Raw genomic sequence first — 21,659 nt, forward strand, 5'->3', positions numbered from 1 at the left:
ACCGGTGACGTTTGTCTTGCCTCACTAGGGCATCATTGCAAAATAGAAGTCTATAACTTAGGGTACTTGAAACTGTTTTGCAAAACTGATTGGTTTAAAAGTGGTTTAGCAAACTCTAAAGTTTTGTTCGTATTTTCAGCAACATTTTCAAAATGGCAACAACCACATTAGCATTGTTTAGTGCTAAAAAACTTACTAGTGATAATTTTGCAACATGGAAACACGTGATCATGATGATCCTGATCATTGGAGATCTCATGTTCACTCTCACGGAGGCTTGTCCTCCTATTCCAACTCCGAATGTCGCTCGAAATGTTCGGAAGGCATACGAACGTAGGACAAAAGCGAATGAGAAGGCCCGAGCCTACATCTTGGCAAGTCTTTTTGAAGTATTGGCCAAGAAACATGAGCTTATGGTCTCAGCGCGTGAGATCATGGAGTCCCTGCGGGGGATGTTTAGACAACTGTCTGAACAGCTTATGCATGAGGCTCTTAAATACATATTCAACTCCAAAATGGAAGAAGGCACCTCTGTTCATGAACATGTGCTTAACTTGATGGTCCACTTTAATGTGACGGAGTTGAATGGGTCTACCATCAATGAGGGCAGCCAGATTAGCATAATCCTACATTCTTTGCTGGAGAGCTTCCTGCACTTTGATAGTAATGTGATTCTTAACAAAGTGGAATATAACCTTACAACTCTCCTTAATGAGTTGCAGACATACCAATCTTTACTGAAAAGTAAAGAGAGGCAGAAGGGTGAGGAAAATGTTGCTTCATCCTCCAGGATATTCCATAGAGGTTTGACCTCAAGAATAAAGTCTGCACTTTCTGCTTCTAACTCTACAAAGGGGAAGAAGAAGAAGAGTGGTAAGGGAAAAGGGAAGACACCTGCTAACCCATTGTCTGTCACCCCAAGGAGGTGTCCATAGGTTGCTAAGGGAAAGTGTTTTCACTGCAACCAAGATGGACAATGGAAGAGGAACTGTCCTCGGTATCAGAAAGAGAAGAAAGCAGCCAAGGCTAAGGCCAAGGTTGATAAAGATAAATATGATTTACTTGTTCTTGAAACTTTTTTAGTGGAGAATGATGATTCTGCCTGGACAATTGATTTGGGCGCCACTACCCATGTTTGTTCTTCTTTTCAGGGGATTAGATTTTGGCGACAGTTGGAGGTTGGTGAGATGACGATGCCAGTAGGCACCAGGCACGTAGTCTCAGCTGTGGCAGTGGGAGGACTTCAGTTAGCTTTACAGAATATGTTTCTTGTTTTACATGATGTATATATTGTTCCCGAACTAAAGAGGAACTTATATCTGTAAAGTGTTTATTGCAATGTAAATATACTATCTCGTTTAATATGGATAAAGTGTTTATTCATAAAGATGGTGTTTTTATTTTCACAGCAAATTTGGAATCAAATTTATATGTACTAAAGCCGTTAGCCATTAATTCCCTCCATAATACTGAATTGTTCAAACTGACGTAACTCAATCCAAACGTCGACAATTTCTCCAAAAGAAAACACCCAACTTTGGCATCTACGTTTAGGGCACATCACTCTCAATAGGATTGAGAGATTGGTGAACAATGGACTTCTAAGTGAGTTAGAAGAAAATTCTTTACTAGTGTGCGAATCTTGACTCGAGGGTAAGATGACTAAACAACCTTTTACTGGAAAAGGTTAATGAGCTAAGAAGCCTCTTGAGTTAGTACATTCTGACCTTTGTGGTCCTATGAATGTGTGAGCCCGAGGTGGCTATGAGTATTTTATCAGTTTCACTGATGATTACTCCAGGTACGGGTATGTTTATCTTATGCAACGAAAACTTGAATCCTTTGAAAAGTTCAAAAAGTTCAAGGATGAAGTTGAAAACGCATTGGATAGGCAGATTAAAACACTTCGATCAGATCGAGGTGGAGAGTTTTTGGACTCAGCATTCCAGGACTATTTGATAGAACATGTAATCGTTTCCCAACTCTCAGCGTCGAGTACACCTTAGTAGAATGGTGTAGCGGAGAGGAGAATTAGGACCTTGTTAGACATGGTTCGCTCGATGATGAGTTACGCTTCCTTACCAGACTCGTTTTGGGGTTTCCCAGTAGAGACTGCGATATACATACTCAAATGTGTTTCCTCCAAGAGTGTTGCAAGAACACCTCTGGAGTTGTGGAATAGGCGTAAAGTTAGCTTACGTCACTTCCACATCTGGGGTTGCCCTGCACATATGCTTGAGGCTAATCCCAAGAAGTCGGAACCACGGTCGAGGTTACGCCTTTTTGTAGGCTACCCCAAAGGTACACGAGAGGGTTGTTTTTATGATCCGATGAAAAATAGGGTATTTGTTTCAACAAACGCTACTTTCTTGGAGGAGGATCATATAAGGGAGCACAGTTCACGAAGCAAAGTCGTGTTGCATGAGCTTTCCAATGAAACTACTAAAACTTCAACAAGAGTTGTTGAAGAGCCTGCTACATCAACAAGAGTTGTCGGTTCCACCTTAAGAGTTTAGGGAACCTCGACGTAGTGGGAGGGTTACGAACCCACCCGTTCGCTATCTGGGTTTCACGAAAATCCTTGCTATGGTAGCAGATGGTGACGTTGAGGATCTGTTGTCTTATAAGAAGGCAATGGAGAAAGTTGACCGGGATGAATGAGTCAAGGCCTGGATCTCGAGATGAAGTCTGTCTCTTATACACATCTAGATGTGTATAAGAGACAGGGAGAAAGTTGACCGGGATGAATGAGTCAAGGCCTGGATCTCGAGATGAAGTCGATGTACTTCAACTCAGTATGGGATCTTGTAGATCAGCCTGATAGGGTAAGACCTATAGGTTGTAAATAGATCTATAAGCGCAAACGAGATGCTGATGGGAAAGTGCAGACCTTCAAGTCTCGACTTGTGGAAAATGGTTATATCCAGGTAGAGAGAGTTGACTATGAGGAGACTTTCTCACCTGTTGTCATGTTAAAGTCAATTCGCATCCTCCTGTCTATTGCAGCTTATTATAATTATGAGATCTGGCAAATGGACATCAAGACGGTCTTTCTGAATTGCAATCTTGAGGAGACCATTTATATGGTGTAACCCCAGGGATTCACAGCCCAAAGTCAAGAGCAAAAGGTTTGCAAACTGAATCGATCCATTTATGGATTGAAACAGGCGTCTTGATCTTGGAACATACAGTTTGATATTGCGATCAAGTTGTATGGCTTTGACCAAAACATTGATGAACCTTGTGTCTACAAGAAGATCATCAACGCTTCAGTAGTCTTCTTAGTGTTGTACGTAGACGATATCCTACTCATTGGGAATGATGGAAGTCTACTGACTGCAGTTAAGAACTGGCTAGTGACCCAATTCCAAATGAAAGATTTAGGAGAGACTCAGTTTGTTCTAGGTATATAGATCTTTCGGAATCGTAAGAATAAAGTGCTAGCATTATCTCAGACATCGTACATTGACAAGATGTTGCTCAAGTACTCGATGCAGGACTCCAAGAAGGGCCTACTGTCATTTAGACATGAAGTCACTTTGTCTAAGAACATGTGTCCAAAGACGCCTCAAGAGGTTGAGAAGATGAGACAAATCAGTCTAACCCAGGCCATCTTAATGTTGCTGACCCATTTACGAAGGCTCTCATGGCTATAGTGTTTGAGGGTCACCTACAGAGCATGAGTCTACAGGATCGCCCGTGGCTGGACTAGGGCAAGTGGGAGATTTTCTTGTACTGGGCTTTTATGCCCTAGTTTATTATTTTGTACTAGTTTATTATACACCCCACTTTCCTTTAGGACAAGTGAGAGATTGTTGAGGTTGATGCCCTAAAGTCTCGTGTTCTGTAGTTTTAAACAGTTTGTACGAACGCTTGTATTGTATAATATATGATATTTACTTCACATCTTGTATTTTTTCTCAGTTGCTTGTTTTATTTGCTTTACCACAAACCAATAAACATAAAATCCTGGTTATCTGTATGCGACTCAAGCATGTATGTGGTGACATACAAGTGGATCATGTCTTGAGTGATAACCAAAATGGTCTATAGTATATGGATATAAGAGGGAAACCTTATCCTGGTAATGCTACGGATGCGGGCTGCTTTGTGGAATGGTCACAAGTGTTGTGACTTGTCACAGATGGTCTGATCCTAATCATTTGTGTTGGGGACATGTGAGCGGGGGCGTCACATTAACTCAATACGAAGTAGGCAAAAGATCAGTTTAAAAATGCTATGTAGATTGCAAAATAGATCACAACAATGACAAATGTGATGTGATCTGCCAAAATTAACTGTCCAAATATTACTTGAAGAAACAAAGGATGATGAGGCAAGAGAGCAAATACCTCTAGCATGAGAAACAACAGAGGTAATGTAATAGACTTTGTATTTGTTTTCTGTAAGTGAGATTGAATCATTTCAAGAAGCTGATTATACTGATCCACATTCAATATAGGGAAAAAAAAACGAACTGATTTGGTGAAGACCAACTTTGCTAAGAAACTACAGTTGCATTTGCTTGTTTAGCATTCACCACATTATCATAAACAGAGGTCTGCTTTCAAAATTTATAGCCTGATGGATGTCTCTTAACTTTGTAGCATCTATCCACAATATGGCCCTTTAATGAATCGACAATTTTTTTAATATTTTATTTCTCACGAAATTGAGGTGATGAATTAGGTTTAGTTTTTGAGGTGTCAACAATAGTAAAAACTATGACATCAATAGATGTGGCTGAAGCACCAACAATTCTCTAATGTTCTTCTTGAACAACAAGGGAAAATACCTTTGCGATAGAAGGAAAAGGATCCATAAGTAAGATATGAGCCCTAATTGTTGCGTAAGAACCATTCAGCCTCATAAGAAAAGTCATCACATATATTCATAATGTAGATGCTCAAGAAAATGTTTTAATCCACCACAAGAACATTCATTTACGGGACGAAAATCACTTAGATCACCTAATCATCTTCAGTTTAGTGTAAAAAGATTCGATAGTCATAGTACCTTGGCATGTAGTTACCAATTCCTTCCGTAATTGATAAATCTTGGGTCCTTGCTCTTTTTGAACCTGTCACGAAGTTCATCCATATTTCTTTTGTTGATCCATCATATACAATGTTGGCCGTAATTTCTTTGGTAATCGAATTCATAATCCAAGATGTTATGATGTTGTTGTTGCACAATACTGAGCCATTAACAAAAATTGCTTTATTCTTTTCAGAAAGAGCCATCAACATAGCACGACTCCATGGAATGTAATTGTCTGCACCAGTTAGCGGTTGAATTAACGATAATAGTTGTAGAGCCAAAAAAATGATGTAGAAGAAAAGGATTCAATTGTACATCCATATCCTTTGGATCAACATCAACAGTTGGTATACCACTGGTTACTTCAGGATTTTCCTTGGTCGTTGTTGAAGAAACTCGAAGGAAAAGAAGAACCAGAAAAAAGAAATCAGATGAGAGAAAATTGCTCTGATACTATATCAAAAAAAAAAAAAAAAAAACTAATATTCTTCTCCTATTGAAACAAAGAGAAAATACTCTTTTTATGTACAAGGATACAACACAGCTGGAACACCCTTGACTGAGTATTAAAGAATAATTGGAAAATAATCAATACATTTGAATTGATTATGAGAAATTGTTTTAAATGACAAAACTACTAAAATTTAAATATAACAAAAAGTCATAGTCTATCGGTGAAAGACACTTATAGATTTTGATAGATGTCTATCAAAATCAATTAGTGTTTATCAGTGATAGATGATAGTAATCAGTCACTATCATTAATATACAATAACATTTTGTTATATTTGTAAATATTTTGATTTAATTTGCTATATTTGAAAATCGTTCAATAGTTAATAATATTCTAATAGTGTTTGTAGTCTTATTTTAAAAAATTTAAAACTAAAAACCAAATGTTAACAAATGATCTAAAATTTTACTTTCTAGAGGTCAAGAATGAATTTTAACCAAAAGTGAAAGAAACCAAAGAGTGGAACAAGTGATACTAAGTTTTTAGCCAAAAAGGGGAAAAAAAAAAAAACCGGTTCCGTGCCGGGGACTGTATAGTGGATTTTCTTCAACACTATACTATATAATGCAATTCCCGCCCAAACACATCTTCGTGCTTCCGCCATTCAGACTTCTCAGAGGTCAGCCATGGACATCTCCTTGGCAGCAATGGATGATCCTCCTACCAGTCCCCTCAAGGCTTTCGCTACGTTTCTAATTCGCCACCACTCTGATCAGCTCAACTCCCTTGCTCATTCCCCTGATCCTAAGCTCCATTATCCTATATTTGTGGAGTAAGCAATTCCATGTCCTTCCTTGTTTCACTCTTTTTTCTTTTTCTCATGCGCATTTCTTCTTTCCTTTAGATTCGCTGAGCTGATGGACGACGACCCACCTCTTGCTCGTCTTCTCTTCTCCCGTCCGACCGAGTATTTGCGTATTTTTGACGATGCAGCTGTTTGGGCTCATGTTTGTAATCTAATAGTTTTGCAAAAGCTTACTTATGCTCGCCTCATGGATTATTGATGTTCATTTTTGTGATGGTGGTTGCAGAAGATCATTTTGGGTGATTCGAAAAACGGAATTAAGAAAGATTTCATCCATGTTCGCATTAACGTCACTGGCTCCCCCCTGGAATTGGCAGGTGTTTATCTGTTTCTGTGTTTTACTACTGAAATGTTGACTACTCTTCTGTCAATAGTTGGGCTTCGGTTGATTGAGTGTTGTTGTTCGCGTTCTGCTTGGTTTAGAGACTTTTCCAAGTATTGGGTCTGTCAGAGTGAAGCATCGTGGAGTGCTTCTCACACTTAAAGGGACAGTAATCCGATCTGGGGCAATTAAGATGTATGAGGGGGAGAGGTGGTATATCTGCCGGAAATGCAAGCACAAGTGAGTTGAATTTACTTGTGTTTCAAGTGTCATTCGTCTACGCATTTACTTACACACAACACCTTGCTGGTTCGAGTTTTCACCATGTTATGATTCGGTTCAACCATCTTTGGGACCCCAATTGTATGATCCACCCTTTCCTCCTCTCCTTTCTCGGTTGTATTAATTCTGAATAGGATGTTAGGGACGGAGGAGGGGAAGTTTCCAAGCCCTTAGGTTCAATTACTAATGCTAATATCATTGCTGAATTAACAATGACATTAGCTAGAACGGGCCAGAGAACTATCGTATATTTTCTGAATGAAAAGAAACTCTAGTAATTTGGTATTTGGTAGCTCTGCATTTCAATTTTACTGTAATAAATGTGATAGGTGTGAACATTATGGCCTCCTCTCCTTTCGTCCACAGTCTCCCACGGCCTTACCCCTTCCCCAATCATGGTCCTGCTAGCCTCCTTTCACCATGAAAGCTTGGAGCTACACTGAATGGTCCATGTTCACTGATAGATAATCCTTCACCATCAGTGTGGATAGGGGCTTATCAAGGAAGCAGAGATAGACTTGCAGTACTACATGATATAACTGTTCTTTGTTCTTGATGTTTCATATTTAATAGGTAGCTGAAATCTGGTGGAACATCCATTTACATAAAGTAAAAAGGATAACTCTTGTGATGATTCTGACATAAAATTTTATTCCTCGACCTTTTTAATGTAGCATTGGATTTTAATCTTTATTTGGGCCACCTTTTTAAGGATGCCAAAGCTATGCTGTGGGTACACATCAACATGGCCTTCTTTTGGGTTATATGGAAAGAGAAGAATCAAAGGGTTTTTTTTGGTCAAATAGCACACCTTTGAAGTATTCTTTGATCTCCTCTAATCTTTTTGTTTCATATCGTTACACTTCCCTTTCTTCTAATTGGTTAAGCCTTTTGTAACCATTATGGATTATCCATCCCTTTTGTAAATTTCATCTATCATTTAAATTGTTTCTTATGTATGCATATGTGTGTGCGCGCGCACGTGCGTGTATATATATATATATATATATATAAAAGAATAGCATATCACTGTTCAGTTGCTAATGATAAGTGATAACCTAGCATGCCCGTTGTACTCACCATTTCTATATTCTTATTTCTTTAACAGTTTTACTTTGCTCTGTGAAGGTTCCCAGTTTATCCAGAGCTTGAAACTAGAAACTCAATACAGTTACCATCATTTTGTCCTTCTCAGGTACTTGGTTTTCTAATTTAATGTCTTTCGTCTCATAATTATTCGTTCCACATACCTGCCAAATGATCTCATATTTCAAATTCCCATGTATTATGCCTATGAACCAACACGCTAACATATTGCTCCAAATGGTTCTAATAAATCCTCGGTCTAATCTAATCAACATATAGTTGGGGTTTGTGGCTGTACTAAGCAACCTGCTATGAAGCGCCTCTCTTTCTATCTGTAGCTAGCCACAATGTATCGGTTTATGAGAAAACTGAATTACAGTAATACTAACTCAGCCTGTACATAAGGTACACATACTAAGAGCTAAAATACTGTTACATGATTAGCCAATGAATGTCACAGAACTTGGAATTATTGCATATCATTAAATGCCGGAAAATATGGTCTTGGCACTAATTACAGCAGGGGGCGTGACACATTTCAGTTGCTCAGTGTTTTGAGGGAGGAAGAGAATAACATTAAGTCCAGTGGCATCATTTAGCAACATGTTCTCCCATCCCCTCAAACAAGGGTGTGGATCAACAGCTCTGGTTTTGCTCAAGAAGCTAAATCTTGAGCTTTGTAATGGTGTTGTGGGATGATCAACTATCTGATCCACGCAACAAAATGATCTTCAATGTGATCACGTGAAACTTGATTATGAGCAACGTGAGCATCAATTTTTATATGGATTTCTTTGGCCCTGAGTCCTTTTGAATGGGTCTCAGGCAGGTATAAAGGCTTTTGTTAGAGCCCCTAGTCATTGCCTTGGGTGTTCAAATGCTTTATCGAGGATGGGCTGAAGACCTATTTTTGTGAGGATTTCTCGGTGGGAGGAAACCCTATTGTGCTTTGTTCCCTCATCTTTATCATTTATCTAATAAGAAGTTGCATTCTGTGGCTTGTATTTTTTCCTTCATCTATAGTTCCTCTTCTCTTTCCTTGGGTTTTTCCGTCATCTCCTTATTGACCAGGAGACAGGTGAGGTGGGCCAGTCTTTTTCCATTATCTCTAACCAGCTCACTCGTTCTGGGAGAAGAGATTTTAAATTTTGGTTCCTATGCCCTCCTGAAGGCTTTTTTAGTAGCTCTTTCTTTCAATTTTTTACACCTCTTCTTGAGGGAGGCATTTGCCTCTTTTTAGAAAGTTAAAATTTCTAAGAAAGTGAAATTCTTTGCCCGACAATTGTTGCATGGGAGAGTGAATACTCTAGATTGTATCGAGAGGCTTTTTCTCCATGGTGTTACTACCTCAATAAAGTGTTCTTTGTAGGAGATGGGCAGAGGATCTACACCAGTTGCTTTGGGATCGTGACTTTATGAGCTATATATGGAATATTTCTTGACTTTTGGAGTTGCGTTGGTTGTAATAGCGGGTGTTGTTCGATGTTTGAGGAGGTGCTCTTTGCGTTTTTGATTTTTTTGCCATGTTGTGGGGTTGGCTTAAGAGGAACTCTATAATTTTTTGTGGGGTGGAGAGGTCGAGGGAGGAGGTTTGGAAGTTGGTTAGATTTATTTCCTCTTTATGGGTGTCGGTTAATATTGGTTGAAGATTTTAATTCTGGAAAGTCTCCTATTTTAGCATTCTTCCATTGAAGTAAAGGAGATCTTGGTCTTTCATTGCTATTGGTTTCTTCTTCTTCGTCCTCTCAGCATTTTGGCAATCCAACAGTCCTTTTATTCTAAGAAGCATATACACAAACATGGGACATGGGCACGATACGAAACAAACACCGGGACACGCTAATTAATGAAAATGTAGGACACAGACACGTTAAAGACATTTTATTTATTTAGATAATATTAAAAGATCAATCCAAAACATTTTAGCTTTTTTTAACTAACTATTAAAAATAATTGTCAAAAAAGGGTTGGTTTGCCCTAGGGGCTTATTTGTAATTCTCTTATGGACCTAGGGCTTCCTGTTTGTCTATTTATTTGAGCAAGTCTTCCTGTACTTCTGTATCACTTGAATAATAAAAAACTAGTATAGATCGTGGTTTTTTCTCCCTGGCCTAGGGTTTTCCATGTAAAATTATTCATGTGTTTCTTTTCTCCTTCCTCTTCTATTTTCATCATGGTATCAGAGCAAGGTGACGAAACCCTAGTCGCCATTGATGAGTCTCCTTCGACGACCAACTTTGAGATAGCTGACACGTTTAAGGAAGCTGTCCAACAGTACCTAGAGACTGCCTTACTGCGTCTTCTTCAACAAATGAGTGCGTCGGACAGACAACCCAATCCATCGACGGACAGATCGGGTCGCGCCCAGCCAAGGAGAATCGCGGACAGACTGAGTCGTGGCCGGCTGTAGAGGAACGCACCCAGCCCCGATACGTTGACGACACTCCGATCACGTGCGGAAAGAATCCCATCGGAGCCGTCGATCTTTCGGGTGCAGGCGGGTTTCGACGTCCAGATTTGATCGACGCCCAGCCCTACTTTAGCAGCAGATCTGTCGACCTCCCGAGTGTAGACGACATTTGGCGACCAGATCTGATCGAAGCCCAGCCTTCCGCGCATACCAGATCTGTCGACAGCGTCTAGACTCGACAATTCTTCACAGTAAAGCCTCGGGTACAGACAGGAAGCCGCGACGATTTCCTTGGCTCAACCAGCCGCGGCTTCGTCGGCATTGTCTCTGACCAACAACCTTCGGCGGTGGATCAGTCGGTTCACATTTTGACTGCAGTGGTGTCGGTCCTGTTATGTTTCCGGCGAACTCTCCGGCAGGTGTGAATGGGGTGTGTTCTGATGAGATTAAAAACAGATTTCTTTTTCTTCAGCAACAACTTGCGGATTTTGGGTCAGTTCTTGGCACAAACTCGCAAAGTGCTCAACTGGAGCTGTCCAATCTACGACTATATTCCGAGAACCTGGTAAAACTCTTTCCATTCTTTACCTACTGCAAATTTGTTATCTGGATCAAGGACATTCTGTAGGAATTATTATTAGAGAAAAGTTGAATGGCCAAAATTATTTCTCCTGGTCGCAATCCATCAGAATGGCTCTGGAAGGAAGACAAAAATTTGGCTATCTAATTGGGGAGATACCCAAACCTGAACCCAGTAACCCCCACGAACGCATTTGGAAGCAGAAAGATTCATTGCTACGCACCAATTCTGGTGAGTAGCATGGACCTCAGATTGGCAGACCGTTACTTTATATGGCAACTGCAAAAAGACATTTGGGATGCAGTACAACAGTTGTATTCGAAGAAGCAGAATGCATCCCGCCTTTATACCTTATGCAAGCAAGTCCATGAATGTAAGCAAGAGACTATGGACGTAACGTTGTACTTCAATAAATTATCCTTGTTATGGCAAGTGTTGAAAAAAGGGTTGGTTTTGCCCTAGGGGTTTATTGTAATTTACTTATGGCTTAGGGCTTCCTGTCTGTCTATTTATTTGAGCAGTTCTTTCTGTATTTCAGTGAAACTTAATAATAAGATTCGATCGTGGTTTTTTCTCCCTGGCCTAGGATTTTCCACGTAAATTAGTCTTGTGTTTCTCCTTTTTCTACTTTTATTTTTATCATGGTATCAGAGCAAGGGGACGAAACCCTAGGCCATGAAACCCTAGCCCACCATTGATGAGTCTCCTTTGACGACGAATTTTGAGATAGCTGACACGATTAAGGAAGCTGTCCAACAATACTAGAGACTGCCTTACCTCGTCTTCTTCAACAAATGAGTGCCGCCGGAACGACAACCCAATCCATCGACGGACAGATCGGATCGCGCCCAGATTTGAGCGATACCCAACCACCCTTTAGCTGCAGACAACCCAATTCATCAAGTGCAGATAGTATTCGGCGAGATCCAGTCGCAGACAACCCAATCTATTGATAGTGTTTGGATATGTTGTCTTTGTCCACACCCATGGTCCCAATCGTACGAAATTCACTCCTCGTGCCCAGAAATGTGTCTTTGTTGGGTACCCTCTCCATCATCGTGGGTACAAGTGTTATCATCCCTCGTCTCGGAAGTACTTTGTGTCTATGGACGTCACTTTTCTCGAGGATCAATTGTTTTTCCCCGTTAGTCCTCTTCAAGGGAGCGTCTTAGTGAAGAGGCTAACTGGTCCACGTACTCCATTCCCCTAGAGATGTCGGTTGAACCTGAACATCCTAGCCCTGTTCTTCCTAGTCCTGTTCTTCCCACTAATCAAGTCCCTTGGATAACTTACTACAGGAAGAATCTCAGGAAGGAAACAGTGCCGCTTGTCGCCTCTCTGGCTCCAGTTCATGAGTCTGACTCGGTCTCAGTTCCAGGTATGAATATCCTTGTTTGTGATATTGATGATTGTGTTGAGACTGATAATTGTAGAATGGACAGAGATATAGAGATTGATGCAGATAATGAGAAAATAGGGGGAACTGAGGAGGATGGAGAAACTGATGGAAAAGACAACCCTGAGGAAATAACTCTAGCAAACGAGAATAGTGGAAGGGAAGGTGATTGTGTGGGAAGTCCTTCTGACAAAAGATCCATAGATCAGATGGCTAGCTGCCGTAAGGAACGTGGAGAAGAGGAAAACCGTGATGTGTCTCTTGTTCTTCCAATTGCCTTGAGAAAAGGGACTAGGTCATGTACAGAGTTTCCTATGCATAGTTACATGACATATAATAACCTATCTCCTGAGTTCAAGGCTTTTACTACCAGTCTAGATACAGTAATGATTCCAAGTAATATACAAGTTGCCATGGAAACTCCCGAGTGGAGGGCTGCGGTTATGGAAGAAATAAGAGCCCTAGAGAAAAATGGAACATGGGAACAGGTTGCTCTTCCTGAGGGGCACAAGACGGTTGGATGTAAATGGGTATTTACTGTCAAATACAAATCCGATGGCTCGATTGACAGATATAAGGCGAGACTGGTAGCCAAAGTCTTTACCCAGACCTTTGGTATTGATTACTCTGAGACATTCTCTCCTGTAGCCAAACTCAATACGATCCGGGTACTATTATCTGTTGTTGTTAATAAAGATTAGCCTTTGCACCAGTTGGATGTGAAGAATGTGTTTCTTAATGGAGAACTCGAAGAAGAAGTCTATATGAGCCCTCTGCTCGGCTTCGAACACCAGTTTAACCATCGGGTTTGTAGATTGAAGAAGTCTCTATATGGGTTGAAACAGTTGCCAAGAGTCTGGTTTGACAGATTCACCACGTTTGTTAAAGCTTAGGGGTATGATCAGGGGCACTCAGACCACACGTTTACAAAAAGGTCGAGTTCAGGAAAGACTTCAATACTTATTGTGTATATAGATGACATTGTTCTGACTGGTGATGATACTGATGAAATTACGAGACTTAAAACAAAGATGGCTGAAGAATTTGAAATTAAAGATCTGGGAAAATTGCGATACTTTCTTGGGATGGAGGTGGCTCGATCGAAAGAGGGTATATCTGTCTCACAACGAAAGTATACTCTAGATCTCCTCAAAGAAACAGGAATGACTGGGTGTAAACCTGTAGACACCCTTGCAGAGTATAATGTCAAATTGAATAATGTTAATAATGGAGCCCCTGTTAGCAAAGAAAGATATCAACAATTAGTCGGGAAGTTGATATATTTATCTCACACGAGACCTGATATATCATATGCCGTGAGTGTTGTTAGTCAGTTCATACAAGCTCCCTATGAAGAACATATGACAGTCGTTGAACGCATCTTACGGTATTTAAAGGGCACTCATGGTAAAGGTCTTCTGTTCAAGAAGTCTAGTAAACGTGGTATAGAAGCATATACAGATTCGGACTGGGCTGGATCTGCTATTGATAGAAAGTCTATGTCTGGATGTTGTACGTTTGTCTGGGGCAATCTAGTCACTTGGAGAAGTAAGAAACAGGGAGTGGTTGCCAGGAGTAGTGCAGAAGTCGAGTACAGGGCCATGTGTTTAGGGATATGTGAAGAGATCTGGTTAAAGAAAGTATTAACAGATCTTCGACAAGACAGTGAGCTTCCAATGAAGTTGTTTTGCGACAATAAAGTAGCAATAAGTATTGCTAACAATCCGGTCCAGCACGATAAGACCAAACACGTCGAGATTGACAAACATTTCATTAAAGAAAGACTGGACAATGGGAGCATATGTATTCCCTACATCCCTTCAAATTAGCAGATTGCAGATGTTCTTACAAAGGGGTTGTTAAGACAGAGTTTTGATTATTGTGTCAGCAAGTTGGGTTTGATCGATATTTACGCCCCAACTTGAGGGAGAGTGTTGAAAAAAGGGTTGGTTTGCCCTAGGGGTTTATTTGTAATTTACTTATGGGCCTAGGGCTTCCTGTCTGTCTATTTATTTGAGCAGTCTTTCTGTATTTCAGTGAAACTTAATAATAAGATTCGATCGTGGTTTTTTCTCCTTGGTCTAGGGTTTTCCACGTAAACTAGTCTTGTGTTTTTCCCTTTTTCTACTTTTATTTTTATCAGCAAGAAATGGACTTATGCCATGAGATTGTCTGGAAATGTATACATGATGGGACGCAGTATTTCAAAATTGAGGATGCTGATCGAGTGTATGATTTTCTGGCTGGGCTAAATCCGAAGTTTGACGGTGTTCGCAGCAGGATATTGGGCCAACGTCCTACACTGTCACTGATGCAGGTTGCTCTGAAATACGCATGGAAGAAGACAGGTCTAGTGCAATGAACATTTCAGTAGTTACATCTACTGAGGCTGCTGCTTTTGCCACCAAGTCCTCCGAATTTGACAGTGACAAGAAACCTCCACCTATTTATGAGCATTGCAAAAAACCATGGCACACAAAAGACCAGTGCTGGAAGCTGCATGGAAAACCTCCAAATTACAAACGACGTCAGTCACAGGACAAGGCTGGTCCTGGACGGGCTTTGGTCAGTGACTCGGTGAATGACAAGGCCTCGACTCAACTTCAAGCTGACGGTCAGAGTAACTTAAGTGCTGTCGGGGTCAGTGCAATTGCACATTCAGGTACGACTCAGTCCTTTGGTTTTATTAGCATTAATGGAAAACGACCCTGGATTGTGGATTTCGGAGCAATAGATCACCTGACCGGGTCTTTTGATCATTTTATATCATATCACCCAAGCGCCGGAAATGAGGAGATTAGAATCGTAGATGGGTCCTTTGCCCCTGTCGCAGGAAAATGACATCTTTCTCCTTTTGAGGGTCTAATATTGCGTGATGTGTTGCATGTTCCTAGAATTTCATACAACTTACCATCTGTTAGTAAAATTACAAGGGACCTGAACTGTCAGATTGTTTTCTCACCCGATATTGTTTTGTTTTAGGATTTGAGCTCGGGGACGACGATTGGCACTGCTCGGCACGATAGGGTGTTCTATTTCCTGATTGATGAAACTTCCTTTATGAATGGTTATAGTACTAGTTTTATTTCTTTGAATTTCTCTACTGCTGAAATTGATTTTATGTTATGGCATTACCATCTGGGACATCCCAATTTTCAATATATGAAGTATCTTTTTCCGCATTTATTTCATAATATTAATCTATCATCCTTACATTGCGATGTGTGTATCTAGGCTAAACAAAGTCGTGTTTCTTTTCACTCTCAACCTTACAAACCGTCCAAACCTTTCAGTCTTATCCATAGTGATGTCTGGGGTCCCTTACCAACCACTATCTCAAACCACCTTTATTGACGATCACGCCAGATTGACCTGGGTCTTTCTTTTAACCGATAAGTCTGAGGTGTCCTCTATTTTCCAACAATTCTATGCGACCGTAGAAACCTAGTTCAACACAAAAATTGCCATTTTACGAATTGACAACGGACGTGAGTTCGTTAATAACTCGTTTAGGGACTTCCTAGCCTCTAAAGGAATTATCCATCAAAGCTCGTGTGCCTATACTCCCCAATAACACGATGTAGCCGTGAGGAAAAATAGGCATCTAGTAGAGGTCGCTCGTTCCCTTATGATATCTACCTTTCTTCCTTCCTATCTGTGGGGTGATGCTATCCTCATTGCAACCCATTTTATCAACCGCATGCCTTCTCGTGTCTTAGCCTTTCATACTCCCCTTGACTGTTTCAAAGAGTCGTATCCCAACACCCGGTTAATCCCTGACGTACCTCTATGGGTGTTTGGATGTGTTGTCTTCGTCCATATCCACGGTTCCAACCGTACAAAATTTACTCTTCGTGCCCAGAAATGTGTCTTTGTTGGGTACCCTCTCCATCAACGTAGGTACAAGTGTTATTACCCCCGTCTCGAAAATACTTTGTGTCTATGGATGTCACCTTTCTCGAGGATCAGCCTTTCTTTTCCTTTAGTCGTCTTCAGGGGGAGAGTCCTAGTGAAGAGGTTAACTGGTCCACGTATTCCATTCCCCTAGAGGTGTCGGCTGAACCTGAACATCCTAGTCCTATTCTTCTCACTAATCAAGTCCTTTGGATAACATACTACAGGAAGAATCTCAGGAAGGAAACAGTGCCGCCTGTCACTTCTCTGGCTCCAGTTCATGAGTCTAACTCGGTCTCAGTCCCAGGTATGAATATCCCTGTTTGTGATACTGATGATTGTGTTGAGACTAATAATTGCAGAGTGGACAGAGATATAGAGATTGGTGACAGTGATGAGAAAATAGAAGGAATTGAGGAGGATGAAGAAACTGATGGAAAAGACAACACTGGGGAAATAACTCCAGCAAACGAGAACAGTGGAAGGGAAGGTGATTGTGTGGGAAGTCCTTCTAAAGAAAGATCCATAGATCAGACGGCTAGCTGNAGGGAAGGTGATTGTGTGGGAAGTCCTTCTAAAGAAAGATCCATAGATCAGACGGCTAGCTGCAGTAAGAAACTTGGAGAAGAGGAAAGTCATGATGCGTCTCTCGATCTTCCCATTGCCTTGAGAAAAGGGACTAGGTCATGTACAAAGTTCCCTATGCATAGTTATATGACATATAGTAACTTATCTCCTGAGTTCAAGGCTCTCACTACCAGTCTAGATACGGTAATGGTTCTAAGTAATATACATGTTGCCATGGAAACTCCTGAGTGGAAGGCTGCAGTTATGGAAGAAATGAGAGCTCTAGAAAAAAATGAGACATGAGAACAGGTTGCTCTTCCTGAGGGGCACAAGATGGTTGGATGTAAATAGGTTTTTACTGTCAAGTACAAATCCGATGGCTCGATTGACAGATACAAGGCGAGACTGGTAGCCAAAGGCTTTACTCAAACCTTTGGATTTGATTGCTCTGAGACATTCTCTCTTGTGGCCAAACTCAATACGATCCGGGTGCTATTATCTGTTGCTGTTAATAAAGATTGGCCTTTGCACCAATTGGATGTGAAGAATGTGTTTCTTAATGGAGAACTCGAAGAAGAAGTCTATATGAGCCCTCCACCCGACTTCGAAAACCAGTTTAAGCATCGGGTTTGTAGATTGAAGAAGTCACTGTATGGGTTGAAACAGTCTCCAAGAGCCTGGTTTGACAGATTCACCACGTTTGTTAAAGCTTAGGGGTATGATCAGGGGCACTCAGACCACACGTTGTTTACAAAGAAGTCTAGTTCAGGAAAGATCTCAGTACTTATTGTGTATATAGATGACATTGTACTGACCGGTGATGATACTGATGAAATTACGAGACTTAAAACAAAGATGGCTGAAGAATTTTAAATTAAGGATCAGGGAAAATTGCGGTACTTCCTTGGGATGGAGGTGGCTCGGTCGAAGGAGGGTATCTCTGTCTCACAACGAAAGTATACTCTGGATCTCCTCAAAGAAACATGAATGACTGGGTGTAAACCTGTAGACACCCCCATGGAGTATAATGCCAACTAAGTAACGTTAACAATGGAGCTCCTGTCAGTAAAGAGAGATATCAGTGATTAGTCGGAAAGTTGATATATTTATCTCACACGAGACCTGATATATCTTATGTCGTGAGTGTGGACAGTCAGTTCATGCAAGCTCCCTATGAGGAACATATGACAGCCGTCGAACACATTCTACGATATCTAAAGGGCACTCCTGGTAAAGGCCTTTTGTTCAGGAAATCTAGTAAACGTGGCATAAAAGCATATACTGATTCGGACTGGGCTGGGTCTGCTGTTGATAGAAAGTTTATGTCTGGGTATTGCACTTTTTTCTGGGGCAATCGGGTCACTTGGAGAAGTAAAAAATAGGGAGTGGTTGCCAGAAGTAGTGCAGAAGCAGAGTACAGGGCCATGAGTTTGGGGATATGTGAAGAAATCTAATTGAAGTATTGACAAATCTTTGACAAGACAGTGAGCTTCCAATGAAATTGTTCTGTGACAATAAAGTAGCAATAAGTATTGCCAACAATCTGGTCCAGCACGATAGGACCAAACACGTTGAGATTGACAGACATTTCATCAAAGAAAGACTGGACAATGGGAGCATATGTATTCCCTACATCCCTTCTAATCAGCAGATTGCAGATGTCCTTACAAAGGGGTTGTTAAGACAGAGTTTTGATTATTGTATCAGCAAGTTCAACTTGAGGGGGAGTGTCGAAAAGGGTTGGTTTGCCCTAGGGGCTTATTTTTAATTCTTTTATGGGCCTAGGGCTTCCTGTCTGTCTATTTATTTGAGCAAGTCTTCTTGTACTTTTGTATCACTTGAATAATAAAAAACTAGTCTAGATCGTGTTTTTTCTCCCTGGCCTAGGGTTTTCCATGTAAATTATTCGTGTGTTTCTATTCTCCTTCCTCTTCTATTTTCATCAATAATGATAAGAAAACATGAATGAAAGTAACTGCATATTTGCAGTTAATTTAGATTAAAATTTAATTGGATCCTACTACGGCATTTCCTAATTCTTTCTTTCTATTTCTGAATATCTCATTTGTTTCCTTGTCCAATCCAAATGGTTTATGCTTCAGAATTTATAAGTAAACTATTATGAATTCATTTAGCACCATGTTTCTGAGTTGATGAATTCAAGATTTGATTGGATCCTTGTCCTTTTAATTGTCTATCTAATATAATTCTTCTGGTTATTGCAAGCTTTTGTGGATCGGACTAATCTATTGACTTTGATTATAGGGGGCAAAACCATGTGAAGGGAAAAATTTTGCGTGCTTGGAAGGTTCTGTCGTACGCCATGATTACCAAGAGATAAAAATTCAGGAGAGTACACAAGTACTGGGTGTGGGGTCCATTCCTCGTGCCATTCTAGTCATTCTCAAGGATGACCTTGTTGACCTTGTTAAAGCTGGAGGTACTAATGTTACACGGAGGGCTGCATGCATTATTTTTCTCCATGAACATTCCATTCCATTCCCTTCCATTCCATTCATCACTTACATGAATTTTATCATTCAGCAGTCCTAGAATATCCAAATATATATATTTGACTTGTTCACAATTAAAATCAGATCAAAAGTCTGCCTGCCTTCAAAGAAAGCATTTTGTGTAGGATCAACACTAGACGACATTTACTTTTTCAATCATTCTTCTAACACTATACAAACCATTATATACAGAAGTAGTGAGACTAACTGGAAGATAATATTTTCATCGTTAATAGGGTTTATTTTTATTTTTATTTTTTATTTTTTATTTTTATATGAAATTGATTTCTATTCATTGCAAGCATTTAGGCACCCATTTCTATTGAAGTCTTTGATCATCCCACGCAATCTTCCTATATTAAATCCCAGCCACTTAAGAACTCATTTGGACCTGGAGACTTGTTTCTTCACAAATGCTCATGGCAGCCAGAATTAGGAACGATAAAACTTTCAATGGGAAGGAGGGGAATCACACTTATCTTATTCACCTAATTTTATACACAGCAGCTACTTGGTGCAAGCTTAACCCTTTTTTTGTTTTTTTTAATTGTAATTACTCCATTGATGAGAATTTTGCTAAGTGGAATAATTTCTTTTGTATCCTTCATTTAATTTTCATTTGGGCCAGTTGCAATTTAACCCAAAGTATTAGCAGATATAGCACAATGCAAAAGAATTTGTAGATATAGCAAAATTTAGATCAAACTCTCGAAGTCTATTAGTGAAAGACTATATCGTTGATACGCAACGATAAAGTCTATCACTCATAGGAGTCTATCAGCGATAGCCTATCACTGATAGATTTTGTTATATTTGCAATTCTTTAAAATGTTGCTGTACACTTAATTATTAGACTTAAAAGTGCTACCCATTGCAATTACCCTTTTTATTTTTCTATATTTCATAACATTAATCAAATCAGTTTCTCTTAAAAAAATAAAAATAAAATAAAAAATAGAAAAACAGAAAAATCTTCATTATCAATACTGAGTCACTGACATGGGTCTCCAAACCAATTCCAATTGCCTGCTTTCTTTTTTCCTGTAAAGCATATTGAAAAACCTAATGGTTTTTTTCCCTAAATATCTTTTCCTTCCAGTAGAGTTTCTCCCATCACTGAAATGATTTCTGATGCAAACATTTTCCTCCATTCCATGAGGTGTCTATGGAAAAACTTGAGTTTTGTTCTCTTCTTTTAACCACTTAATATACATTTATGAAACGACTCTTTGTCTTCCATACTAATAAGACCAAGTAACTCCCTCCTGTATATTTGAACACATTTTCATCTGAGACTCCATCACCTCAATCTATCTCTTCCTTAATTGATGATCTTAATTTTTCAAGCATCTTGATTACCAAACAACTTGTCTTGAATTTTCAAGCCCATTCTTTAGTGTGAGTCCACTTTTGATAGCACAGAAACCTTTGCTAGGCAATTTGTAGGGAATAAATGACTTCCCTCTTGATATAAGGTTCGATATTTCTCAATCAGGCGAACTCTATTTCATGGAAGTAAAATTTAATTGAGCTTAACAAGTAATAGTTGATATTGACCCAAAAATGCTTGATTTAAGTAACACTTAAATGAAGTCGATGGATTTCCCTCTTTGGTATGGGTACATTTTTGAGCAAGGAAGTATTTGGAGGTGTTGCTGATAAGAATGATCTTTTGCAGCAGATTGAGCAAATTGATATGGAGGAGGAGCAGGGGTCCTTTTATCGGGCAGAGGGCTGTAGACTTTCCCTTAAATCTAACTTAATAGAGAGTTCGCTGTTAAGGAGTACTGTACTCTTAGCCAAAAGAGTAAGATTAGGTGGGCAAAAGAATGTCATGAAAATACATCCTTCTTCCACCTGTGGGCTTCGACAAAAAAGAATCGCAGTGTCATTTCGATGATTGAAGATATGGAAACCTTTTGTCTTCGGAAAGAGAGATTGAAGACTAAAAAACTATAGGCTTCTTCCAATGTTTATATTCTAAAGATGAGAGCCCTACTTTTGAAGGGATTGATTGGGCTGACCTCGATCCCCAAAGTAGCTCGATGCTTGAAAGACCTTTACAGAAAGATGAAATCCTTAAGGCCATTAAAGGTCTAGGCAGCCTCAAATCTTCCAGACCAAATGAAATTGTCGGGGGAGTTTTATAAAAAATCTAGGAACATCTTGAAATCAAAACATAGTAGGGGTGTTCCAAGAGGTTTTNTTATAAATAGAAAATCCAAATAATAATTTTAAAACAAATAATTC

The 21,659-nt window shown here is 39.8% G+C and overlaps 2 protein-coding genes across 4 annotated transcripts in view; both read left to right on the forward strand.

Annotated features, from left to right (window-relative positions):
• Nucleotides 1-6,115: 6,115 nt before the first annotated feature.
• LOC120077089 (probable DNA helicase MCM9) overlaps nt 6,116-21,659 on the forward strand; it is a 66,520-nt gene continuing 50,976 nt past the window's right edge. Inside the window, exons 1-7 of one of the 3 annotated variants that reach the window (XM_039030952.1) lie at nt 6,116-6,326; nt 6,399-6,501; nt 6,586-6,676; nt 6,783-6,921; nt 8,092-8,158; nt 15,418-15,462; nt 19,162-19,336. In XM_039030952.1, the coding sequence (XP_038886880.1) occupies nt 6,181-6,326; nt 6,399-6,501; nt 6,586-6,676; nt 6,783-6,921; nt 8,092-8,158; nt 15,418-15,462; nt 19,162-19,336 (766 nt within the window). In that variant the 5' untranslated portion in view covers nt 6,116-6,180. The remainder of the gene's footprint in view (nt 6,327-6,398; nt 6,502-6,585; nt 6,677-6,782; nt 6,922-8,091; nt 8,159-15,417; nt 15,463-19,161; nt 19,337-21,659) is intronic. The other 2 variants (XM_039030953.1, XM_039030954.1) reach the window with 2 other exon arrangements.
• Nucleotides 15,521-19,155, forward strand: LOC120077090. Its single transcript, XM_039030955.1, has 2 exons — nt 15,521-16,819; nt 16,883-19,155. The coding sequence occupies exons 1-2, from the start codon at nt 16,378-16,380 to the stop codon at nt 17,197-17,199; spliced, it is 759 nt and encodes a 252-aa protein (XP_038886883.1). The 5' UTR covers nt 15,521-16,377; the 3' UTR covers nt 17,200-19,155.

The sequence above is a fragment of the Benincasa hispida genome, chromosome 5 (assembly GCF_009727055.1).
Source record: "Benincasa hispida cultivar B227 chromosome 5, ASM972705v1, whole genome shotgun sequence".
Taxonomy (NCBI): domain Eukaryota; kingdom Viridiplantae; phylum Streptophyta; class Magnoliopsida; order Cucurbitales; family Cucurbitaceae; genus Benincasa; species Benincasa hispida.

What these genes read in the sequence shown, in the direction of transcription:
- LOC120077090 (XM_039030955.1), top strand. Translation starts at nt 16,378, where the DNA reads ATGGATGTCACCTTTCTCGAGGATCAGCCTTTCTTTTCCTTTAGTCGT.